At 35.3% G+C, this 27,590-nt stretch overlaps 1 protein-coding gene across 1 annotated transcript in view; it reads right to left on the bottom strand.

The window, feature by feature from the left end:
- The window catches only part of LOC115439352 (uncharacterized), a 176,131-nt gene that overhangs the window by 60,899 nt on the left and 87,642 nt on the right, over nt 1-27,590 (bottom strand). The window contains exon 2 of the mRNA XM_030163186.1: nt 5,563-5,717. Coding sequence (XP_030019046.1) covers nt 5,563-5,717 — 155 coding nt within the window. The remainder of the gene's footprint in view (nt 1-5,562; nt 5,718-27,590) is intronic.

Raw genomic sequence — 27,590 nt, 5'->3', positions numbered from 1 at the left:
TTCATTGTAAATTTTGCTTCCCCACCCTGTATAATGGAAACGGTCTCCAGGAATACCGAGCCGAGCCGAGCCGAGTCGAGCTGGTTCCATGTAGTGAAAAAGCGGAATTAGTCTTGTATTGGGGGAAGGGGGGGGTAATTTGACTTTGGGGGGGGGGTTCTACTGCGCATTTATGACGAGAGTCTGTATGTAACTCAACAGTAATACAGGAGTCATGTAACTCATTACAGTTCTGACACACTAATATTGTAAGGTAAGGAATTACAACATAGGAATAGGAATTAGGGTCAGAAATCACTTCAGATTCTGTACAATTCATTGATCTTACCTTATTTAAGTTACTGTTTGGAGGTATGGGGAAACACATATACAAGTTCATTACATAGAATTTTTATATTGCAAAAAAGAGCAATAAGAATTGTTCACAATGTTGGTTTTCGGGAACACACAAATCCACTATTTTTCCAATCTAAAATCTTAAAACTCATTGACCTTGTGGAATTCAAAACTATTCAAATAGTATATAAAGCTAAAAACAATTTACTAGCGGGCAATACTCAAGAAATGTTTTGTGAAAAAGAGGGAGGCTATGATTTAAGGGGAAAATTAAATTTAAAGATTCATAAAGTACGCACTACATTAAAAAGTTGCTATATCTCCATTTGTGGAGTAAAACTGCGGAACAAATTGTGTGTGGAGATAAAACAAATATCAAACATAATTCAGTTTAAAAAAAGATTAAGAATTGATTCTTGAGAGGTCCAGTATTTAATAATGACAATGAGGCCTGTTTGTTTTGTTTGTGTATGATGTTGTACTGATAAATCTGCTGTAATTATCGAAGAAAATGTTTGATTTGTTGAGTCTGTTTGTATGACCGTACTGACACAAATATAACGTTGTGGATAATTCAGTTACTGTATTATGGATTGTTGTGGTTCGATGCTAAAATTAGGGCAATAGTATAGGTTAATTGCTGTATAAAGTTAATAAAAAAGGTGTAAAAGGACTGAGGGGTAGGATTAAATAAGTTTCTACTTCTTCCTACTCCTTTTCGACCATGCAAAATTCAGACTTGTATGTGCTTGAAGATAGATTCTGTCCATTTGAATGTTATTTTGTTTATGTCAGGCATGTCCAAAGTCCGGCCCGGGGGCCAATCACGGCCCGCGGTCAGATTTTATACGGCCCACAGCTTCGGTTTTAGAATGTATTATTTATGGCCCGCTTGGACTGTTGAACAGAGTACATGAATCATAAAAGGTTCAAAATGCAGTTCCTCCTTTCACCTCATGGTGGCAGCACCACTCTAACTCTATCTGGCTCTGTGACTTTGCCGTGAACCTTTTTCGCTAATTTCTAACCACGGCGCCTGTAAATAAAAAAAACGAAAGTTGACAGTGAGAGCCGCCGCTTCCAGAAGAGATGGGAATTACAATTTTTTTTCACTGAAAATCGAGGCAATTATGTTTGCCTAGTTTGTCAACAGACTGTTGCCTTGTTTAACCCTCTCATGCATAGTGGTCACTACAGTGGACAGCTGCTCAAAGGTTTTGTTCTCTTGTATATTTATGGATTTTGTCGGTTTATCTTCATATCAGCCAACACAGTGGACACTTATGCATCATCCCATACACTGTAATTCACACCATTACTGTAAATTTGCTGTTTTAGGTAAACCTGGTCTGCGGAAACATGTTTGAGTGTAAAAAAAATTCTAATTGTTATTAAACTGTAATTAACCTTTTTTTTTTTTTTTTTTTTTTTTTTTTTTTAACAAAAGGGTTGTTTTTTTTTGGCAAATTATCTCCATGCAGGTATGTTAAAATGTGAAAAAAACATCATATTAGCAGTATTAATGTTTTTATTTCATAGTTTTTATGCAGTATATCAGTAAATACATGTTTCTTTGCTTCTAAAATTGAACGCATGGTGTCCAGTGGATATTTTTGTAACACCATGAAAAATAGGTTCATAAAAAAAATTCAATCACATTGTTTGTTTGCTTTTTCATGCCTAAAGAGGAATTAAAAACACCAAGGAAAAAAATCTTGATTAAGCTTCTCATAATTAATGCATGAAAGGGTTAAGGAATTCAATGTAAAGACACACGAGCAGACAAAACATGCTAACGCATACGACAAGCTAGCAGGGAGTGAGCGCTCCGAAAAAGTGAAGCAAATTCCAGCTGCTTTAAACTCAGCAGTGACTCTTCATGTGAACCTGGGAGTTCAGTGAATTCACCACCAGGGCAGGCTACCAAGTTGCCAGGTTAGTTGCCTATAATTGCTGGTGTTATGTACTTGTAGATGTGACACAAAATATTACTTTCTGAATGATTTTGTGAAAGACAAGAGTAAGAGTCATATGTTTTCATCTGAAATGTTAATAATAATAATAATAATAATAATAATAATAATAATAAACTTTATTTGTATAGCACCTTTCATACAGAAATTGTAGCCCAAAGTGCTTCACATTGATTGAAAAAAAATACAATATTAAAATACATTAAGATTTGATTAGAAATACAATAAAATAAAAATAAATATAAAAACAGCGCACATTAAAATATTTGATTATGCATAGAATTTTTGAAGTGCAAGAAAAAAGATGAAATTTGAGAGAAATACAATAAAATAAACATAAAAGCAGCGCATGTTAACAGACTTTGCATTACTGAGTAATATATGAGTAATGATTACTCGTATAAGTCATGAAATGAAAATGAATGTGGGGTTAAGATTTTTATCAACTTGGAAGTTTAAGATACTCCACACAGTTTGTTCTATGTTATGTGACTCCAGATGTGAAAGGAAGGCAGAATTTTTTATTTATTTATTTTTTTTTAATTTGTTAACACCTAAGTGGCTCAGATTTGGGTACACTGCCATTTAAAAAAATGATATTGTGACAATGAAAATAAAATTGTTGTAGAACAGCGCATTTATATGTAATTTTTACTGTTTAATAAATGTCTGAAGGGACCACTGGCCCCTGGCAATGTCCACATTATCAGATCTGGCCCTCTTGAAAAAAAGTTTGGACACCCCTGGAGTACATGAATCATAAAAGGTTCAAAATGCAGTTCCTCCTTTCACCTCATGGTGGCAGCACCACTCTAACTCTATCTGGCTCTGTGACTTTGCCGTGAACCTTTTCCGCTAATTTCAAACCACAGCGCCTGTAAATAAAAAAACGAAAGTTGACAGTGAGGGCCGCCGCTTCCAGGAGAGATGGGAATTACAATTTTTTTTTCACTGAAAATCGAGACAATTATGTTTGCCTAATTTGTCAACAGACTGTTGCCTCGTTTAAGGAATTCAATGTAAAGAGACACTAGCAGACAAAACATGCTAACGCATACGACAAGCTAGCAGGGAGTGAGCGCTCCGAAAAAGTGAAGCAAATTCAAGCTGCTTTAAACTCAGCAGTGACTCTTCATGTGAACCTGGGAGTTCAGTGAATTCACCACCAGGGCAGGCGACCAAGTTGCCAGGTTAGTTGCCTATAATTGCTGGTGTTATGTACTTGTAGATGTGACACAAAATATTACTTTCTGAATGATTTTGTGAAAGACAAGAGTAAGAGTCATATGTTTTCATCTTAAATGTTAACAGACTTTACATTACTGAGTAATATATGAGTAATGATTACTCATATAAGTCATGTTTAAAATGAATGTGGGGTTAAGATTTTTATCAACTTGGAAGTTTAAGATACTCCACACAGTTTGTTCTATGTTATCTGACTCCAGATGTGAAAGGAAGGCAGAATTTTTTTTTTTTTTTTTTTTTTTTAAATTTGTTAACACCTAAGTGGCTCAGATTTGGGTACATTGCCATTTAAAAAATGATATTGTGACAATGAAAATAAAATTGTTGTAGAACAGTGCATTATATGTAATTTTTACTGTTTAAAAAATGTCTGAAGGGACCACTGGCCCCTGGCAATGTCCACATTATCAGATCTGGCCCTCTTGAAAAAAAGTTTGGACACCCCTGGTTTATGTCTTAATTTGCTTTGTTTTGTTTTATTTTCTTTGCATGTTCGAAATAAAATAAAAAATAAAATAAAAAATAATTGCTTTTAAAGTGGACCACAATCAGCCCAGTTCTGAGGTCTCTACACTGGCTCCCTGTCTCTCAGAGAATAGACTTCAAAATTCTCTTACTAGCATATAAAGCACAGAATGGTTTAGGCCCAAAATACATCAGAGACCTTCTAGTCCAGTATGAACCATCCAGACCACTCAGGTCATCTGGTGCAGGTCTGCTCTGTGTTCCCAAAGTCAGAACTAAACATGGAGAATCAGCGTTCAGTTTCTATGCTCCATATATCTGGAACAAACTACCAGAAAATATCAGGTCTGCTGAGAGTCTGAGTTCTTTTAAGTCCAGGTTAAAGACTCACCTGTTCACTGCTGCCGCTGACTGAAAGACTTTGGACTTTTTACATTTTATATTCTCTTTGAAAGTCTGCACTGCAACTTTTACTTTAATATGTGTGTGTTTTTATTTTATTTTATTCTGTTTTATTTATTTATTTATTTGATTTTATGTGTTGTTTTCTTACTCGCTGTTTTTAATCACCTTTTACATGTTTCTTTTATAATGTTTTAAATGTGTTTCTTTTTGTTTCTTTTATTTCAATGTCCTGTGTGAAGCACTTTGAATTGCCTTGTTGCTGAAATGTGCTATACAAATAAACTTGCCTTGCCTTAAATAACAAGTAATCTGTAACGGATTACAGTTTGGAAGTAACTTGTGCAACACTGGCGGTGTGTGTGTATGTGTGTGTGTGTGTCCTGACATCATCACACTAAAACTCCCAGACTTATCTACACTACATCTCGGCATCGCAAAAAAAAAAAAAAAGGAAGCGATTGGACATTTTCAATCTCGTCCCCCTCCCCTCTCGGCCCTGTGGGTATCTGCACTGCGAGTTATTACTGTGAACTGCTGAATACGCTGCAGAGGTGAACATTACAATCATGTTTTTCCTGATAAGGCAGTGTTAAAACAAACAAAAAAGCTACCCACAACACCCCCCACCCCACCCCCCCGTCTCCACTCACCGCCCAAGGTCTGTGATTGAATTGATCTCTATGCAAATGCCTCTTTTTTAATATGTCCCATTTTCATAAAAACACAGCGGAGCAAAGACGTAGCAGCTCTCACTCCGTCTGCAGATGCACAGATAGGACTTGGGCGATACCCATCTCCGTGGCCATATATTGTTTTGCTGCATAAAAAGCAATAAAGAGTCTCTACAAGCCCAATGTAATTACACCGCATCCCCCGCCGTGGAAGACTTTCTATTAGAACAATGGCTCAGACATAAGCGCCTCGCTCCTCGGCACCAACTGACATTAGATCATAATGAAGCCGCTATATTTTAACTGGCATGTGCTGATAGAACGTGCTTCATATCTCAGCGGTGATAGAACAGAAGAAAAGAGGCAGACGTGGTGAGTGACAGACTCTATGGTTCTCCGTCTGAGGATCTGAGCGTCAGATGCAGGATGTGAGTACGACTGGGTGTTTTTGTTTTTTTTTTTACCTTCTCGTGGATCTCCTGTGTGGACTGAGCGTCGCAGAAGGCCACCGTGGCCAGGTCTTTGAGGATGGGCATCTCCACGGTGCAGTCGCGCCCGTCCAGCAGCGCCACCAGGGGGCGTGGGTGCATTGGCCCGTTCATGATTTGGGGCCGAATACCTGAGGAAGGAAAAGAGGAAGTTCAATAAATAAATGACGTCCTGTAGATTATTTGTTTCATTGATTATCTAAAACACAGGTGTCAAACATGCGGCCCGGGGGCCAAATCTGGTCCGCCACAGGTTCCATTCCGGCCCACAGGATGACAGAGTAAAAATGAACCTGAACAGTCCAGGTTGTCAGAATCATTTTGGCTCAGGTTCCACATACAGACCAATGTGATCTCCAGTCAAAATAACAACACAATAACCCATAAATAATGACAACGACAAATTTTTTTTTGTGAAAAATAATGTGGAAAAAATTTAAGTGAAAAAAAATAACATTACACTGTGAAAATACTGACATTTACAGGGTGGGGAAGCAAAATTTACAATGAACATTTAGTTGTTTTTTCTCAGCAGGCACTACGTCAATTGTTTTGAAACCACACATATATTGATGTCATAATCATACCTAACACTATTATCCATACCTTTTCAGAAACTTTTGCCCATATGAGTAATCAGGAAAGCAAACGTCAAAGAGTGTGTGATTTGCTGAATGCACTCGTCACACCAAAGGAGATTTCAAAAATAGTTGGAGTGTCCATAAAGACTGTTTATAATGGAAAGAAGAGAATGACTATGAGCAAAACTATTACCAGAAAGTCTGGAAGTGGAGGAAGCAACAAAAAACGTACCAAAGCTTTTATTAAAGCTCTCAAATCCGAAATCCTAAAGGATCCAACCAAATCCATGAGAAAAATGGCAATTGAACTTGAGGTAGACAACAAGAGCGTTAGAAATGCAGTAAAATATGATTTGAAGTTAAAATCTTACACAAGAACACCAGAACACTTGTTGACAACAGCAACAAATCCAACTTTAGCAATTTTTGGGAATCATGTTTATGGCCGCCTTCTAGCCCAGATCTAAACCCTCTGGATTCTGCTATTTGGGGCGTTTTAGAACATGCTACCGATAGAACATCACACAGCAATGTCGACTTTCTTAAAGATACTATTAAAGAAGAATGGGAGAAGTTGTCACCTGAATATTTGAGGAACACTTGCGCAAGTTTCAGGAAGCGTGTGAAGGCAGTTATTGAGAAAGAAGGAGGACACATAGAATAAAAACATTTTCTATTATGTACATTTTCTTGTGGCAAATAAATTCTCATGACTTTCAATAAACTAACTGGTCATACACTGTCTTTCAATCCCTGCCTCAAAATATTGTACATTTTGCTTCCCCACCCTGTATTTGTTTCATTGATTATCTAAAACACAGGTGTCAAACATGCGGCCCGGGGGCCAAATTTGGCCCGCCAAAGGTTCCATTCCGGCCCACAGGATGAAAGAGTAAAAATGAACCTGAACAGTCCAGGTTGTCAGAATCATTTTGGCTCAAATTCCACATACAGACCAATGTGATCTCCAGTCAAAATAACAACACAATAACCCATAAATAATGACAACGACAAATTTTTTTTTGGTGAAAAATAATGTGGAAAAAATTTAAGCGAAAAAAATATTACACTGTGAAAATACTGACATTTACAAAACTATTCTTTCACAATAAAATGCAAATAAATACATAAATAAAAACAAAGATGAACAACCTGAAATGTGCAATTTGAACAATATTCTGCCTGTTACTAAATGTTTTGTGCATTTATGGATCCACTGTGATCTGGAGTTATGTTAATAATAAGAGATGGAATATTGTAGAAATTGTTCTTATTTTAGTTCCAAACTCCAAAAATTTTAACAATATTCTGCCTGTTACCAAATGTTTATGTAATATCATGTATAATGTACATGTATAAATAATAAGTTGAGGTATAATATTGTTAAAATTGCACTAATTTTTCAAATGAAATTTCTGTTTTTTCAGGTTATTCACATCTGTTTTGTAAAATGTAAATATTTTCATAATTTAATTGAGTTTTTTTTGTACTAAAACGAAAAGAAAAACTTGAATTTGTCGTTATTTACAGGTTATTAAGTCATTATTTTACTGGTCTGGCCCGCTTGAGATCAAATTGGGCTAAATATGGCCCCTGAACTAAAATGAGTTTGACACCCCTGATCTAAAGGAATGAATTATATCCATATCCATATATTCCATATCCACGCACTGAAAATGCATAATTACATTTGAAAAGCAAAATATCACTCCATTAATCATCATGCTGAGATTACACTTGAGGGTTATTACACCGAAAACAAAGAAAACTTTTTTAAAAAAGTGACTTTTTCAGGTATTTTCCAGCATTTTATTTACTAATCATGTAGATGTTCATGAAAGCTCAGAGTACAGTTGAAGATTATTCGATCAAAAATAGAGAAAACTGAAGAAAAAGTGACTCTCTCATTAACTGAACATAATTTTTTAGTTATTTATAGGTCATTTTTAGGGGGGGTGTTATTTTTATTGCTATTTTTATATCAGTATTTTCTTATTCCTATTATTTTATCAGTAATTTATACTATTTTACTAAATCCTGCTGACAGTTGGGGACCTGAGTACAATCTTTTGTTTCTGTGTATTTTTTATATGCTGGAATGACAATAAACTTGAATCTGAATCTGATAAAACCACGTCTCCATCCACTGTCACTGATCCAACTCCATGGGTTTTACTGGTGAATCAGTGCTGTAGAAGATGACGGTGTTTCCATGGTAACTACGGAGCGTCTGAACGTCCAAATGGGCCATATCTGACGACCGTGAGAACATGAAAAACAGCATTTTACACTAATTATTTCATATATTGATGAACTTAGTGGATCAACAGGTATTAAACAGTTTAGTTCAGTAGATGGTGGATGTTTGGGTCTTTATGGGTTAAACCAGTGCCTCCTACTGTTAAATTAAATATTCCGATAACACAAAACCATTGTTTTTATTACAGAAAGGAGCAATAAGAATCATGTATAATGTTAATTTCAGGGAACATACAAATGAGTTTTTTATTAAATCAGGATTGTTCAAGTTTAAAGAGTTGGTTGACTTAAGGACATTGCTGATTGTGTTTAGAGCGAGAAACGGACTTTTGCTGCAAATTTGCAGAGATTATTTGTTTTAGTATCACAGGATGAAGACCATAGAAGGAGGTTTAATTTTAAACAGCAAAGGGTGCGGACTAATGTGAAGAAAATATGTATTTCTGTTGTGGGTGTCAGGATGTGGAATTCTTTGGCAGTGGAAGAGAAGAGCTGTACAAATATTTTTCAGTTTAAGTGTTTGTATAGGGAAAGAATAGAGAAGCTTTATAAAAGCATGTAATGACATAATTGAACTTATGGATGTTGGATTTATTACCTCCGCCAAGGAGGTTATGTTTTTGCCAGGGTTTGTTTGTTTGTTTGTTTGTCTGTCCGTTAGTGTGCAACATAACTCAAAAAGTTATGGACAGATTTTGATGAAATTTTCAGGGTTTGTTGGAAATGGGATAAGGAAGAAATGATTAACTTTTGGGGGTGATCCGGAAGAAATCCTGGATTCTGGATCACTTTGAAATTTTCATTAACATTGTGGTAAATGGGGCCAAAATGTTTGTTTCCCAATATCTCGCTTAATTATTGACCAAAACTCATGAAATTGAACTCAGGAATTGACAATGGGGTCCTCTATCACATTTCAAAGGCTGATCCGGATCTGATCCAGAAGGTGGATTTTATCTCAGTTTCTATAAAAAATGGGGGTGCCCTTACTTTTTGGCCTACTGTGCCTTTAATATTAAAGGTAGAAATTTCTGACAAGCGCCATCGTGTAGCTCAGTCAGTTCCGCATCGGGAGTATGCCACCGGATTTCATGTAGCTTTAATACTTAAGGAGCTAGATCCAGAAGAAAACCGCCATTACAAGAAATGTGATTTTCATGAATAACTACTGAACTAATAAGGATATAATTATGAATCCAGTTGCTAATGGTATGTTTTCATGGTCAAGGAATCTTAAAATATAGGTCAAATAAATATAGGACTAATATTTATGGTGGAAATCACAATATGGGGGAATTGTGCAAATCTCATGCAATTTGACTCAGGGATTTACAATGGGGTGTTCTATCAAATGGCAAAGACTGATCCGGATCTTTCAAAAAATTATGGACAGATTTGGATGAAAATTTCAGGAAATATTGATACTGGCACAAGGAACAAATGATTAAATTTTGGTGGTGATCGGGGGGGGGGGGGGGGGGCACTGATCTGCCTTGGCGGAGGTCTGCGCTCTTAGAGTGCTTTTCTAGTTTTATTTGCATTGACTATCAGGTAAACTGTTTACTGTAATAACTATAATGGCAACGTACAGGGGTTGGACAAAATAAGGGAAACACCTTAAAAAATCAACAAAATATAACTTAATATGGTGTAGGTCCGCCTTTTGCGGCAATTACAGCCTCAATTCTCCGAGGTATTGATTCATACAACTTGTGAATTGTTTCCAAAGGAATTTTAAGCCATTCTTCAGTTAGAAAACCCTCCAACTCTTTTAGAGACGATGGCGGTGGAAATCGACGTCTTACTTGAATCTCTAAAACTGACCATAAATGCTCAATAATGTTGAGGTCTGGGGACTGTGCCGGCCATACGAGATGCTCAACTTCATTAGAATGTTCCTCATGCCATTCTTTAACAATTCTAGCTGTATGGATTGGGGCATTATCATCTTGAGGTGAAGGTGTTTCCATTATTTTGTCCAATCCCTGTATCTGATGTAAGCAGATGTTTCCAGAAAGGGGCAGGTATTATACATTTTCTTCATCCTGCTCCTTTCCAATCATTAAGATTGGAATGAATGAATAAAATGAAATGAAAATGAAATGAAATAAATAGTATTTTAAATCTCTGAATCAGCCTGTTTCATAAAGCCTAAATGATCAGTAATGTAATTTGAAACTATCCATTTATGCTTTTTTACTCGCAGTTACAGTAAATTAGCAAAAAGATAAAGCAAATGACAGGATTCAAGTACTTTCCACTCAGTGGCGATGATTAAATATACAAAGAAAAGTGCACATTTTCAAGTAGACAGTGGAGTTCTGCAGCGAAAAAACACCGACTTTTGCCGAGAAAAGTAAACACAAATTCAACAATGATTACACTAACAAGCAGCGAGTTGCACTCTGCTGCCAGATGGAGTCAACTCATCACCGTTTCCTCGAAAAATAAAAGCCTCAGATGATAATTACCTGCTGTGTGTTGGTGTGTGTGCACACTGATTAGACTAGAGGAGGAAAGCAGGGCTTCTCCGAACTAACAAACGCTGCTCAATAAATCAATGCACCTACTCAAGACTGGATTAGACCGCAGCCTCGCTTACAGGAATACACACACACACACACAAACCGACACGACGAGCACAAACACTCGTACCGAAGCGTTCATGGGCACAGAATAAATATATGTGCATATGTGCAACACTTTGAGGGGAACATATTCCCCTGTGTGAAGGCATGACAAGTACACAGTAACACCCACACACTTTTGTAGTCGTCGGTTCAAAGTGGAGGATCTTAGGTTTGCCTGGGAGCTGAACCAGCAGCTGCGAAAAACAGAGCAAAGGAAAAGACAAAGCGCACAAGCCACTTCTTTAGAAATGAGTTTGCGCTGCCCTGCCCCTCCAGAGTCATGCATCATCCAAACGGAGAGCGCTACATTAACGCTCCGACCACAGCTATCTCACATCTGCACTCCGACACCGCTGACAAACTGCGAGTCTGCTTTTGTCTCTGCTCCACTATTTGTCCACGCTTTCATCGCTTAGAGTTCAGAGTGGAGAGCGGAGCTGAGGTCCCCAACGAGGGGACGAGAGGGGGGAGTGACCGCCGCTCACCTCCAGCCGGAGACGACAAACTATTACCGTACAATGTTAACAAACCACGAGCATCAATATGTATGTTCTGGAGACGAACGGTGGGACCAGGAGGAGGGAAATAAAGGGTTTTACTGAGGAGTCCTGATGTTCCAGGACTCAGGTCATGATCTGAAGCGGCAGTCAGCAGATCTGGGTGTGTTCGAGCTGACAAATAAGGCCAAAAGTCAACCTGCACAGACGTAAAACAGCAACAAGATCCTCTGTGTGACATGAGGAGGTGAATCCAGTTCCCTTCGACTGGATTTCAGCCGGAAGACTCCAGATTAAGGCTGCGTTCAGACAGCAGGACTGAAAGCACAATTCAGATTTTAAGAACTCAGTCTGAGGACTAGGACATGAGGCTTCACGAACACAAAACTAGTTTTCCTTCTTCATTCTAATCACCTTAAGTGTGTTCTGTATAAAGATAAAACACATTCAGGTACAGAGGAAGGTTCAGTCAGAGGGCATTTCCCCTAAAATTACGAAAATTAAATGGTTAAATATGTTCGGTTGTGTTGACATTTCGTTGACTACAAATGTGTTAGAACACGTTCATCTCACAGATGAGTTCGTTCAGAATCAGCTTTATCACAAACCAACAGACTCCATGTTGTTCACTTCTCACCCTCACTGACACAGTTCAGTTTAATACCGTCGCACATTCTGCTGTGAAATCGGAGAGAAACCGCTACGAAATTACTTGTTCATTTCTTGCACTGTAAATAAAACACACTCATTGGACTTCCTTGTTTCAATTTAACATAATTTCAATGTTTTCTTGTTTCAGTTTAATATCGTTTTGTAAATAGTTAAATCAGTCATACTGTCGGCTAGGTCGGAGTGAACTAGCTCTCTAGTAAGGTGCACACGATGGCAGACAATGCTAATGGAATGGAGGGCTGAATTTATGTTTCAAAAACTTGACAGTTTTTTTGATGTAAGCCGACAATGAGCTTCCCCTGTCTGAAAGACGAGCAGCCGCCACTGCTCTGGGATGAATTTGTGAAATGCAAAAATTACACTGAAGATATTAACAATCAAGGATGTTAAAATAATTTTAGGTCATTTCACTCTAAAGTGGATCAGACCAGTAAAATATTATCATAATAACCTATAAATAATGAGAACTGTAAAATTGTCTCTTTGTTTTAATGTAAAAAAAAAAGTAAAATTAACCAAAAATGTTCACATTTACAGACAAAAAATGTGACTCTCTGAAATGTCTTAACAGAAGTATGTGGAACTGTAATAATATTCTGCCTGTTATTTCATGTTTTGTGTATTTGTAGATCCACTGTGATGTCTAAGTTGTGATGCACATGTATAAATGATAAACTAAGGTGTAATATTGTTAACATTGCACTTATTTTATTAACAAACTTTTTGGTTGTTCATATTTGTTCATGTTATGTTCAAGTACAATTCGTAGATGTAAACATTTTCATTACGGAATTTACTTTTTTCACTCAAAAGTTCTTATCCTATTATTTATATTATTTTACTGGTCCGGCCCACTTTAGATCATATTAGGTTGAATGAGTTTGATAGCCCTGATCTACATGATCAGCAAATTAAATATAGGAAAATCTGTGACTTTCACTGAAAAAATGCAAAATACAGAAAATAATATGATAATAAATGGTGATAAATCACTTCAGAAAGGTTAAATAGAGACTGACACTAAAGTAACACTGGGTCTTTATGGGTTAATTCGACATGTTACCAGATGATGGAATGAACTGAGTTGTTCTTTTCTTTACTGACTTTGTGAAAGTTCGACAATTAAAACTGAATGTTGCTTCAAAAAAACAAATAAAAAAAAAAAATAAAAACAACCCACTTCTTCCTTGACTTTGCTCTTGTGGCTGTATTTTTAAACATAAACACATGCTGATAAATGGGCTGACCTGATATGATGCTGGTGTACTGTATATAATGTATGGCTTTTGCACTACTGTTTGTTGGATGTACTTTCTTGGCTGTACTTTACTTTTATCATCCTGGTGCTTGTGTGGATGATTAACTGCACCGGCCTTTGTGGAGCTCATCAGCCGGTTGCTGTGCATGATACAGAAATATTTTCCATTTTTGTCTGGCGGAAATACAAATGAGGCCGCATCGCTGTTCGACGTAGTTCTTCAGGACTGTTGATGTGCTTTTAACTGCACGTCTCCAACTGGGTGGTTTCATGACATCATTTCTGCTTCGGTGTTTTGTCGTTAAGGTCTATATCTGGACAAAGTGATCCTATGTGTGTGTGTGTGTTTCTATGAAGGTGTGTGTTGAACCGCATTATGTAATAAATTCCCATTATGTAATAAAAGTTCATAATGTAATAAGAATGTCACGTCATCTTGTAATAAGCCGCATTATGTAATAAACTGACGCATTTTGTAATAAACTACCTCAGTGCATTATGTAGTAAATTTTTTTTCGCATTTTACAATTTGAGAAATTTATTACAAAATGCACTTGACATATTTTTATTTTCGTCTTTAAACTGTGTGGTTAAAGTTGTGATTCCATTACCTGTAGCTCCTGTGACTAATTTCTTCTAAATTGCTCTGAAATTATATTAATTTGGATTGTTATTACATCATGAACCATGTTATTACATTTTTTTTAAATACAAATGTGTCAAGTGCATTTAATAACCCTAAACTTTAATCTGAGTTTTTATGAACATCTACCTGTGGTGATTTCTCCCAGACTGCAAAGGAAGCTCAGCTTCCCCTAAAATTATGAAAATTAAATGGTTAAATATGTTCGGTTGTGTTGACATTTTACTGACTACAAATGTGTTAGAACACGTTCATCTCACAGATGAGTTCGTTCAGAATCAGCTTTATCACAAACCAACAGACTCCATGTTGTTCACTTCTCCTCCATTCCCGTGTCTCTGTTTTCTCATTCCATCTCTGCTCAGTGCATTTGTCCGTAGACTCTCAGCGTCCATGCACTTCAATGGGACTGAGTGGAACAGTTTTTTTCATTGCCTCAAAACTGGACGGTAATTGGATAAATGCCACGATGATGTCCCGCCCCCGGACGCCGGGCGTCTCTGGGGGTGAATGGAGCTGTGGGCGGAGCTCGGCCGGACTGGACGCCAGAATCCTACGTGCTGATTGGAGGATCAGTCGAAAGGCTGAATCCCATTTGATTGACAGCTGTTTTCAGATCTACTCCTTCACTGACACAGTTCAGTTTAATACCGTCGCACATTCTGCTGTGAAATCAGAGAAATCACTACGAAATTACTCGTTCATTTCTTGCTCTGTAAATAAAACACACTCATTGGACTTCCTTGTTTCAATTTAACATAATTTCAGTGTTTTCTTGTTTCAGTCACATAATTTAATCATTTCTTGTTCGAGTTTAATATCGTTTTGTAGATAGTTAAATCAGTCAAACTGTCGGCTAGGTCGGAGTGAAAGGAGCATCTGTAGTTTAAAAGGCTGAAGTCTTACACCCACAACACACTGGGCCAAGGCCGTCTGAGCAGCCCAGCTCTGCTGGACATTCAGAGGACACTGGTCCAGTCCTGGAAAAGACGCCTACTGGTACGATAAGGTCACTGAGAATTTTCTTAAAAAGGAACGGAGGGCCGAATGTATGTTTAAATAACTTGACAATGTTTTTTAATGTAAGCCGACAATGAGCTTCCCCTGTCTGAAAGACGAGCAGCCGCCACTGACATCTACATGAGTCATGTCAAACTCATTCTAGTTCAGAGGCCAATTTCAACCCAATATGATCTGAAGTGGGCCAGAGCAGGAAAGTAATGAGTGAATAAAAGTAAAATTACATGATGAAAATGTTATAATGCATGAAAATGTACATGATCAGTAAATTAAACATTGGAAAATACCTGATTTTTCACTTAACTCTTGAATTTCCCTCAGGATCAATAAACTATCTATCTATCTATCTATCTATCTATCTATCTATCTATCTATCTATCTATCTATCTATCTATCTATCTATCTATCTATCTATCTATCTATCTATCTATCTATCTATCTATCTATCTATCTATCTATCTATCTATCTATCTATCTATCTATCTAAACACAAAATACCGAGGCTAATATAATAATAAATGGTGAAAAATCATTTAAAGGTTAAATCTAGAGAAACATTCATTTGAGAACTGCCACAGAAGTACCACTGGGTCTTTAAGGTTAAGAGGGATATTAAACTGAAATTATCATAAAGTCAGGACACTTTTTGTGTTAAGTTTTTCTTCAAATATGTTGATTATCTGGTCTTTTTTTTTTTTTTACTGAATAAGTCATTTCTACATCATAAACATGCTCCGTCCACAAATGTCTACGAACTCCAGATTTGGTACGAACTGGAAGATTCGTACAAACCAATCATTCATACGTAAGAATCTTTGTGATCTTGGCATTAGCGCTCTTTCCTTAAAAATGACAAGATCCAGACTCAAAAAATGAAAAAAAAAAAAAAAAAAAAAACCAGCTGTTTTTGGTCTGTTTTTCCATTTCTGTCAGGTTGTAACTTTCTTTTTTGTTATTAGAAAGAGAAAACGAAAATCAATCTGTTTTTTAAATTTGGTTTAACTGTTCAGACACTGAAAAAAAAAAAAAAAAACGCCTTGAAATTCAATCTTAATTCTTCTATTTTAAGACAAAAAATCAATTAACCACTAGTTTCTGTCTTGTTTCTGAAAAAAAAAAAAAAATCCAATTACCAAAAGATACACTGTGCCACCACGCTGCCCTAAATTCTCTCCATATTCATTTGTGTTGTTTGGTTCGGTGCAGCTTTTATTTCATTTTCCTATTTCTGAAATCTCTTCGTTATTTTCTCTGGTACTTGTAGTTCTTTAACCGCTCTTAGAGGAGGTGGATGAGGGCTCATTAGAACATGATCCATGGGATTACAAGCACAGAGGAGGTTGATCAGGGATAAAAAAAAAAAAATACAATTAGAACGTAAAAATAAATAAATTCAATAATAAAACTGCAAAAACGAGCTATACGTATTATCATTAAGGCTGATTATTATGCTCACACGGAGCCACTTTTTTCTAAATTCTTATGTGATGAAATTTTATGATCTCTTTTATTATAGAATAATGCAAATTATGTTCAGAGCAAAATCAAAAATGCTCCCTGACCCAATACAGAGGTTCTTTTCAATTCAGGACATTCCATATAATCTCAGAGGTGTTTGCAAATTTACTGTACAAAAAGCTAAAAAAGGTATGAAAAGGAGATGTGTGTCCATTATTGGAGTTAAATTTTGGAATGATGCCAACATAAATTTAAAAACATGTCATTCTTTTTTGTTTTTTAAGAAAATGGTTTGTAAAGCTATTTTTGAAGCTTATAAATGCGATTAATTATCTGTTGTTGTTGTTTCTTTGGAGGTTGGTAGCCTAAAAAGTTGTAATATAGGATAGGCTTTGATAAGCAGTCTGCTTCTGCCTATACCTTTTCAGTCATTATTCAACACATTATTCAACACATGATTCCTGATTTTGTGATTCTGTGTTTTTTGTTGTTTTTTTTTTCTTTCTTTTGCGTGAAATGTCAATACTGTGTACAATATTTGGTGTTGTCATGACTGAATAAACTACTACTACTACTAAAAAAAACCAAAAAAAACGTTTAACATCGGAAAAGTTAAGTATTGTAACAAAAAAACAAAAAAAAAACAAAACGCTGAGGCGTAAAGGACGCAGGGCAAAACAGACGATGTAATGTAGTGTAAAATGAGAGTACATAAAGCAGACTAAACACCGCCTGTTTCCTAAAGAGCTCCCATGAGACGTATCAGTGAAGAAGAGGAAGAGGAGGATGAAGAAGAAGAAGAGGATGAAAGCAGAGACACAGAGGACATGAACGACAGCAGACAAACGGCGTCTGAAAGCCTGTCGTCCAGTAGCCGTCGCAGCCTCTCAAGGGGAAAGAAAAAAAAAAAGGATGGTGGGGGTCGGAGGGAGCGGAGGTGGCGTCTCCCCGTGCTCTCCGCCTGTTGTCATGGCGATCACTTAACAGGCTTTGGCTGCCAGTTTTAATGCACTTTATTTTTGGCAGCGCTGGCATCTGAGCCCAGAGTGGAGGTCGGAGGCGCAGACGCCCGTATCCTCCTCACTCACGCTCACGGTGCAAAAGAACCGAGGAGTCGTCTTCTCCTCTTGACAGACGTGTAACCGACCATTCACCCGGCGCCCGGAAACCGCCGCCATGTCCTTTTCATGCCTTACTTCCTGGTAGACAGGAGTGTGGACGCTGAGGCCACATGTGCCAATGACAGCTCGGAATATTAACAGAGGAAACCCAAACTGACAGATGAACTGTATCCGCTAGTTCAGGGGCCACATACAGACGAATATGGGATAAAGTGGGCGGGACCGGTAAAATAATATAAATAATAGGATAAGAGCTGATAAATAACCCTCTGGTATCCTTTCTAGCAAGGCCCTTACTAAACACCAAGTGTGTCTTTTTGGCACACTTGTGGAATAATGTCAAAAAAATTTTCATACAGTTTGTTTTTAATTCTTTTACACTCTTCACCTCAGTTTGTTTGCCTGGTTCGCTCTGTCACAGCAGATGAATGTGAACAACTGATGTGTGATTATTTGTTATAGGTATTATTTGTGCGAACGTGCTATACGATATTTTGTTCATGCTTTCTTTTCTTATATTCATCATTTCATAGGTCTTATGCATTTCATTGTTGTTGTTGTTGTTTTGGGGTTTTTTTGGAGTTTTGTTTGTTTTGTTTTTTTCTCTCTCTTCTGCCCAGTTTGCTCAGTTCTGGTTGTAGTTATTGTTACCATTATAATTGTCTCCATGGTTGTTGCTGTTTGTTGATACTTTCTTATGAGGGTCTTCACCACCTCCTTCTCTCTTGTTCTCTCCCCTTCTTCTACCCCCCCACCCCCACCCCTCACGTCAGGTCCGGCATCGAAATGTGGTTCAACAAAACTCATAACACTGGGTAACAACACAATGTTTTTTGCAAGTTGTCTAGGTTTTTTCAACTGAATTAGGACCATTTTGCACCGCTAAATCCAAAAATAACATCTGTTTTTCTCAGTCAGGTCAGGTTTTTTTGCTAATTTGATTTTGAAAAATTTGATCTTCTCACAAAATATAATAATTAATACCAAAATAAGATTGGTAAGCACACTTTATGAAACTTGTGACTTGATTCCTGTTAGGTACAATGATGTATTCAGCACAGATGTAGCAGAATACGTCAGGCTTATTTTTGCAAGATCTTCTAGTCGAAGCCATTTCATTCACCTGTAATATTAAAAAAAACATTAATCATAAATTGGCAAAAGTAAAATCTTCAGAACTCGTTTATTGCAAGAAATATGAAAGAATTTTGTATCATATGATGTGAAAATGCCCATAAATGTAAGCAAAAATGTTAAAAAGCCAATATGTAGCATAGTTCAGAAAGTTGACCTGATTGAGCAAAATTAATGTGATTTTTGGATTCAGCACACCAAAATTATCCGAAATCAGCTCAAAAAACTTAAACAATAAATTTGTTGTTGACCAGTGTCATAAACACAGTAGAATATCAAAGGGCGCTTCATATACTTTATGAAGTTACCCTTGGCAAAGAAAATTTGTTCGGCCAGAAGAAGGAGCCAGACTAACATTCTGCTGTTAGGACGCTGGACAGGACAAGTAGAAAAAAAAAAAAAAAAAAGGAGTGTGAGATACTCCCTGGTAAAATGTCCAAATAAAAGAGGATACACAAGCAAAGGTGTTAGAAAAATGGGCAATGATGACTGGGAGTACAGTTGGTGTTGGCTGCTGCCTTATCGGTACAGACAGCTGAGCCCATAAAAAAAAAAAAAAATAAAATAAAATTCTTTTACACTTTTTTTTTATTTCATCAACTTGAACCGTAAATAAAAATACCAAATGCTCAATAACTGTCACATTTTTTAACCCTTTAAATGCTGTGTTTGTAATGGAAACAAACCATTTTTTTTGGATGCAAAAAACAAAAAAAAATTTATTCTTTTCAGTACACTCCATAAAAAGTGGATCTCATATTTGATTTTTTCATCCTGGCATATGTCAATGATTAACTCCAACATTGGTTAATTTGCATTATTATTTTTGGCGCTAGGTCAAATGTTCAAAAATACTAGCATCTGTCACCAAGTGTGTGTAAAATACACACCTACAAATCAAACTATTAAATATTATATATTGATTTATTTTTCTGCTGTAATTTGATTTTATTTCAGTAAATCCAGGTCAGCTCTAATCATACATATCAAATGGAAGAAATAGTGCGTTTTAGGCACACTTGGCAGACAGATGCTAGTCTTGTAATTTTCTTTTGTTTACAATGTGCACATTTTAGTTGATGGCCAGAATTTTAAAGATCATGCAAAAATGAACAACTTTTCAATTCTAACCTTATTTAAATTGTGAAAAATAATATGAAGTTTTTTAAAATGAAGTGCAAAGTGTGCATGAAAGGCCCAACCTGTGCTGCAATATCGATCAATCGGACACAGAATGTGCATTATATAGTAGGATAATAATAATAATAATAATAATAATTATAATAATAATAATAATTATTATTATTATTAACATTTGATTGGCTCCGTGGCAATGGACAACCCCATATTTCGTGCCACAGTACTGTGACTGTAACCATTGCCAAATAATAATTTTCTTCCACAACTAAGCATCTACTTTCTTCACATCTTCCATTAAACTTTACGGAAATATTGATGTTTTTATCTCAAATCAGCATCAACAGGACATCTTACAGCTGTAGACATGATGTATCCCAATATTTTTGTCCATATAGTTTATAAACATCTATATTTCCTTATAGTTTAATAGGAAGAGAGTTGAAAGTGTGATTACCACCCTTATACGTCTGTGGAAATCCATACTGATGATAACTCTGATCCAGTCCACATGAAGAGTTGATTATGGTAAAAATGTCATTGTGGTAAAAAAAAAAAAAAAAAAAAAAAAGTTCAATAAATATCTTGATCAATGTCAAGTCATTGTTTCATTCTGGTTTAAAGACTTCCTGAGTGGAAGTAGAAGGAATCAGAGGGTTATTTGTGGTTATAATGATTCTGCTAAAGGTGTAAGGAGATGAAAATGGCATGAGAGCAAAAACACTCCTGTAGTTTCCATTTTCATGAGTTAATGTTCTTTTTTTTTCCCATTTGCACTAGCTTTTGTAATATTAAATCAAAGTAATGGGAAGGAGTAAAATGTGAGTTCTTATTCAAAAAGATGAAGAGGGTGTAAAAGACGTTTTCTGGGGGTTTAATGGAGAATACTTGCTATGCAGCGGGTCGTTTCAGAAAAAATATAGAGTTTGGGTTTACAATAACTGTGGAGCGTAGGGTTGTGAATTTCCCTACAGGTGCAATAAAGTACACTGTACTGAATATATCAAACGAATGTGATCATATCGTATCACACTGTGTAAGAATTAAAAAACTATTAGAAATATAAAATGTTTGAGATTATATTATCTTGAATACTGTATTTTAATTTTATTTCCATGTATATGTATTCAAGTTCGTAAGAATATATGGATGTCATTTATATTATATTAATTTGGTGTAAGTTTACCTGGTGTGAATGGGTGTGTGCGCTGTTTTAATTCATGTTCTTTATGTATATCAGGGGTGTCAAACTCATTTTAGTTCAGGGGTGTCAAACTCACATTAAGGCCAAATTGATCTTAAGTGGGCCTGTTGAGCCGCATTATGTAATAAATTCCCATTATGTAATAAAAGTTCAAAATGTAATAAGAATGTCACATCATCTTGTAATAAAGCCACATTATGTAATAAACTACCTCAATGCATTATGTAGTAAATTTTTTTGCATTATGTAGTAAGTTATTACAATTTGAGAAATTTATTACAAAATGCACTTGACACATTTTTATTTTCAGGAAAATGTAATGTGCTAAATTAATCTTTAAACTGTGTGATTAAAGTTGTGATTCCATTACCTGTAGCTCCTGTGACTAATTTCTTCTAAATTGCTCTGAAATTATATTAATTTGGATTGTTATTACATCATGAACCATGTTATTACATTTTTTTTACTCACTCAAGGTCAAAGGTCATGGACCCAAATGAAAGTCCATACATGACTTCCTATCAGTGCTCAATAGTAACTATATTGATATCTGTAACTATTTCCATTTTATAAACCATCTAAATACAGACCATTATAAGTAAAAGCACATTTTTGATATTTCAAAAATTTGTAAAAATGCAAAAATCTAAATTTCTCAAAACTGTGAACAAACTTTGTAGACATTGTCCCAAGGAAACTGCATATAATATTTGAAATTAATCCAACCAGTAGTTTCATCAGAGAAGATGTTTGGGGAAATATCAGGAGAACTCATTTTAGTTCAGGAGTCACATCCAAGGAAAATATTAGCAAAATAGCCTTGATTTACTGCAAAATAATAACATTAAATCATGAAAATATTTACATTTACAAACTATCCAAACAAAAAACCTGTGAATAATATGAAAAAATGGAAATTTCTTCAGAAAAATATGTGCAATTTTCACAATATTATGTTAAAATATGTGCATAAAGCATAAAACATTTAATAACGGGCAGAATATTGTTAAAATTGCACTTATTTTTCTTTAAGCATTTCATGTTGTTCATATTTGTTCAGGTTATTCACATTTTATTGTTTAAAGACAGTTTGTTTTTGTTTTTTTTAGTTTTTATTTATATCTAGTAGGATAAGTAGTAAATGGGTATTATCATATTAGTGTATATAGGAAAAAGGATGTGTGATGTTATAATACTACTACTACTGTTATTATTATTATTATTATTATTATTATTATTATTATTGTTATTATTATCATTATTATATTGATATTCATACAAAATAATAATCGCTATATACTAATCATAAGGAATAGAAATTGGGGGTAAGAGTACATAAGTTTTACTTCTTCCTACTCCTTTTCGAGCATGTATAATTCCATTTCATTTGTTTTACTTATATTATTATTATTATTATTATTATTATTATTAATTAAAAAAAAAATAAATAATAATAATAATAATAATAATAATAATTATTATTATTATTATTATTATTATTATTATTCATTCATTTATTTATTTATTTATTTATTTATTTATTTATTTATTGTGCTTTGTTTGCTTATCAATCATTTATGTACCAGTACTTATATTTTGCTGGTTGATTTTTGTTCACTGTCTACATGTTCGAAATAAAGCTTTCATTCATTCATTCATTCATTCATTTGTAATTTTAGTATTTTTTGCACTAAAATGAAAAAAAAAAAGTTCTCATTATTCATAGGCATCATGTAATATATATATTTTTTCACATTAAACCCTGAAGAAAATTTGGAGTCATTATTTCTAAGTTATTATGCTATTATTTGACTTCCAAATTCATCCGATGGGCTGGATTGGAACTTTTGGAACTCTGTTTGTAAAGGACTTTAAAATAAGCACAGTGGACCAAAGTGCAGCACAGAAAAATAAATAAAAACCAAAATAACAGAGTAAAATACAAGAATAGCTAAAAAAAAAAAAAAAAAAAAAACATAAATAAATAAAAATACAGAAGAATAGATCAAACCTGAGTAAAAGAATAAAATGCAAGAATAGATTCAAAAACATAAAAAGCACATGTTTGACACCTGTGGTCTATACGGTCTAAAAAAAAAAATTCAACATCTGAACCGAACACCACCACCTATCATCATCATCATCATCATCATCATCATCATCATCATCTATCCGCCTGGATTTTCAAATGTGCAACAGCCCAAACAATGAGCTAAAAAGAGGAGAAAGAGCCCCGGAGTCAGGAGACGCCTTTGATTCCACGTAGAAAGCCAGAAATATCGACTGATGCGGGTTAAAGGCCTGCAGGAGATCACCTGTGTTTACTGTGGGTGTTTGGACGCAACACACACAGCACTGGGGATTGAGTCAGTGCAGGTGAATGAGGCGGGGGGGGCGGGGGGGCGGTTGCGTCAAACCCTCCGGCACAACTTGGACGAGCTCAACTCCATGAATCATCAACTGGCTCTGGTTCCCGCTCTGACCTTTCAGTCTCGCACTCTTTCAATCTCCCTCTCGCCGTCTCGGTTCCATTTCCTATTATTTCCCAGATCTACTCTCTGTGCGATACCATCTTCTGACAGCTCTTCCCTTTCTATGGATCTCTGTCAACCCGCCGCCAATTTGTTTCTGCTTCCTCTATCTAGATTCTTCTCTGTAATAATGACAGTGAAAAAGTACAATTACATCATGAAAATGTTTATATTTACGCATTATCCTTTAAAAAAAAATGTGAATAACATGAACAACCTGAAGTTTCTTGGTGCAAAACATTACGTTAAATTATGAAAATATTTACATTTACAAACTATCCGAACAAAAATGTATAAGTTTTGTTTTTGTTTGTTTTCTTCCATGACTACTTTGACTTGTTGCATATTTGAAATAAACTTAAAAAAAATTTAAATTAAAATTAAAAATGTGAATAACATGAACAAACTGAAATTTCTTAGTTCAAAACATTACGTTAAATTATGAAAATATTTACATTACTATCCCAACAAAAAAGTGTGGAAAAAACTGAAATTTCTGAAGAAAAATAAGCACAATTTTAACAATATTTTTTTTTTAATCTTTTTTTCTTCTCCCATTTACTTATAATGGCTGAAATTTCAAACGTTTCGGTTCCATTTCCTATTATTTCCCAGATCTTCTCTCTGTGCGATACCATCTTCTGACAGCTCTTCCTTTTCTATGGATCTCTGTCAACCTGCTGCGTATTTGTTTCTGCTTCCTTTATTTCGTCCCTCCCCCTCCTCCTCCCTCTCCTCCCCCTCCTCCACCTTGGTTGTCCTGCTATAATCACCGCTCCTCCTTCCTCTGTCATCCCCCTCTCCTTCCATTCTTTCATTTTCATCCTTTATTGCAGACGGTGTGTTGGTGTGCGTCCTGCTATGTGACAGATTGACTCTCACTCGGCTGATTTTGATGGAGAGGAGAAGATCTACTGGGGCAGAGGAGGCAGCAGGTGACAGGCTACACCCCCCCACCCCCACCCCCACCCCCACCCCCCCGTGGTAAACCGACAGCCTGTACATCAAACCACAATCAGGCAGCTCCAAAATACCACCGCACCCAGAGCACACAAGTGGGTCAAGACCCCCTCAGAACCTGCTGTAGGCCCAGTTTACACCACAACGCTCTGAAGTGAAAAAACAAAAAATATTTCATCAGATGCACCTTTCGTTTTCGACAGCAACAGCGTTTTTCAGGGTTGAAAAAAATCATAAAAAACACTCCACTCTCACCTCAACGTCTAAATCAGTGGCTCCCAACCTTTTTTAGTCTCCTGACCCCATTTTAACATCACACATTTCTGGCGACCCCACACATACAAAACAGAGACTATTTTGCTAAAATTAATTTGTTTTTAATCATGTAATAATTTGCTATACTATGTTGCAAATAAATGAGAATTTTAGACAACATTTAGTCTATGTCGATGGCCAAAAACAAAACTTCCTAACTGCAAATTTTTAGATTTTGAGTTTTCACATTAAAAGGATGACTCCACCTTTTCAGTCTATCTGCAAAATAATCCCACCCTTTCTTATGTCATGAAGGTCACCTGACAACAACAACAAAGACCATTCTATAATAAAACTAAACCATCAATCAATCAATCAATCAATCAAATTTTATTTATAAATAATTTTTTATTTTTAAATTTTTATATTATTTAAATTTTATATTCTCTTTGAAACTCTGCACTGCAACTCTTACTTTAATATGTGTGTGTTTTTACTTTTATTTTATTTTATTTTTTTATTTTATGTGTTAAGTTCTTACTTGCTGTTTTTAATCACCTTTTACATGTTTCTTTTATACTGTTTTAAATGTGTTTCTTTTTGTTTCTTTTATTTCAATGTCCTGTGTGAAGCACCTTGAATTGCCTTGTTGCTGAAATGTGCTATACAAATAAACTTGCCTTGCCTATTTAGTGCCAAATCATAACAAAAGTTATCTCATGACACTTTACATATAGAGTTGGTCAAAAGCAGACTCTAAGTCAGTTTACAGAAACCCAACAGAATCCTCCAGGATCCATGTTTTTTTTTGTTTCCTGAAAAGAGTGACTTTTTTCAGATAGGAGGTTTTGTATTTCGTCCATCGATATAATGTATATTATTCTGGACGGAGGCAGAAAAGCCAGGTGTAGATTACTGCACAAAGTAAGAATTGTATTTTCCTTGGTCAGGATATGTACAGTTAATCCATCTTGTATTTACAAGACTATGAATTATGAAACTATGAATTATGAAAGAGCTGCAGCATCTGAAACCGACCACAATGAACATGTGACAGATAAACAGAACCACAGCGCTACAGTTTCAGACTCACAGTTTGTCATGTCTTTTACGGATTGGGATTGTCTCTGTCAACTCAACATATATTTTTTATTAGTAAGTTTTTATTTTTTATCAATTACTAGAAATTTCAGGTGACCCCACGTGGGGTCCCGACCCCAAGGTTGAAAAACACTGGTCTAAAGGGTTGAAACTTGATACATGTTCCTTTCAACTTACATGTGTTTTTCTTGTTTGTTTTTAATACATACTTGGATTTTCATTTATTTATTTTTGCCATTTAAGGGTAAGGAACCAAATCTGGTCACTTGGTTAACCTTGATTTCCTATATAGAAAACAAAAAATTTTCACAAAAGTTATAAATTCATGTTATGTGTTTTTATCCAATAACAATACGTTTTGAATTTCACCGTATTTCTCTGAGTGTTCTATAAAGGATGAAGCCAAAACTACGTCGAATCAAAAAATGAACATTAAAATTAGCACTAACGTTCCTGTATCTCAGCGGCATGTTTTATTATGAATCAATAATGAGTTGAATTTGTGCGGTTGTCAGGTTCTGTTCTATATTACAGTCCTGTGGTGTTAATGCAGATCAATCTACCAATAGAAATGAAAATCCATATATATCGTCCTGAGACGCAGCAATGCATTTTTGTCCTCTGTAGTGGACGAGAGTTTCACAGCTTTACTTTAAAAGAAAAAAAATTACATAATGTCCATTGAAAAGGACATTATATTAAAAAAAAAACAAAAAACAAAACAATGTATCTGAAAAAACTGTTGCATTGTATTGTTTCCAATTAAGTCAATTATTTAATGTAAAATGGTGAAAATGTTTACTTACTGGGTGGATATGACTTCCTATCAGTGATCAATAGTAACTATATTGATATCTGTAACCATTTACATGATATAAACCACCACAATATTGATCATTATAAGTAAAGGCAAATTTGTAATATTTCTAAAATTCGACAAAAATTCAAAAAGCTGCATTTGCTCAAAAACTGAACAATCTCTGTAGACATCGTCCCATCATGAAATAAAATCCTCATAACTATCATTTGATTCTAAATCGTTTCATACATGCTATTAACTGTTGCTAATTACAATTATGTCCTTGCCTATATCCTCGTGCTTTACATTACACGTGATTTTTTTTTCTATTTCACGGAATTTTCTTCCTATTTTACAAGTACTTTGTTGAAATTGTAGAAATATCGCTTTTATTTTGCGGAAAACTGTCATGAAAACTCAGCTACTGTCTTTCAATGTGCGTGAAAATGACCAAAAATAGTCACTGACTTGCCCGATAAAGGGTTAAATTCATTGTCAGTCCCATTTCTTAGTTCAGAGGTGTCAAACTCACATTAAGCCCAAATTGATCTTAAGTGGGCCGGACCATTAAAACAATAGCGTTATAACCTGTAAATAATGACGACTCCAAATTTTTCCTCTTTGTTTTAGAGCAATCAAAATTAAATTATAAAAAAAAAAAAAAAAATGTACATTTGCAAACTATCCGAACAAAGTTGATGTGAATAACTTGAAAAAAATGAAATTTCTTGAGAAAAACAAGTG

The sequence above is a fragment of the Sphaeramia orbicularis genome, chromosome 19, assembly GCF_902148855.1.
Source record: "Sphaeramia orbicularis chromosome 19, fSphaOr1.1, whole genome shotgun sequence".
NCBI classification, from domain to species: Eukaryota; Metazoa; Chordata; class Actinopteri; order Kurtiformes; family Apogonidae; genus Sphaeramia; species Sphaeramia orbicularis.
The sequence above is the reverse complement of the archived record's forward strand: the minus strand, read 5'-3'. Positions and strand labels throughout refer to the sequence as shown.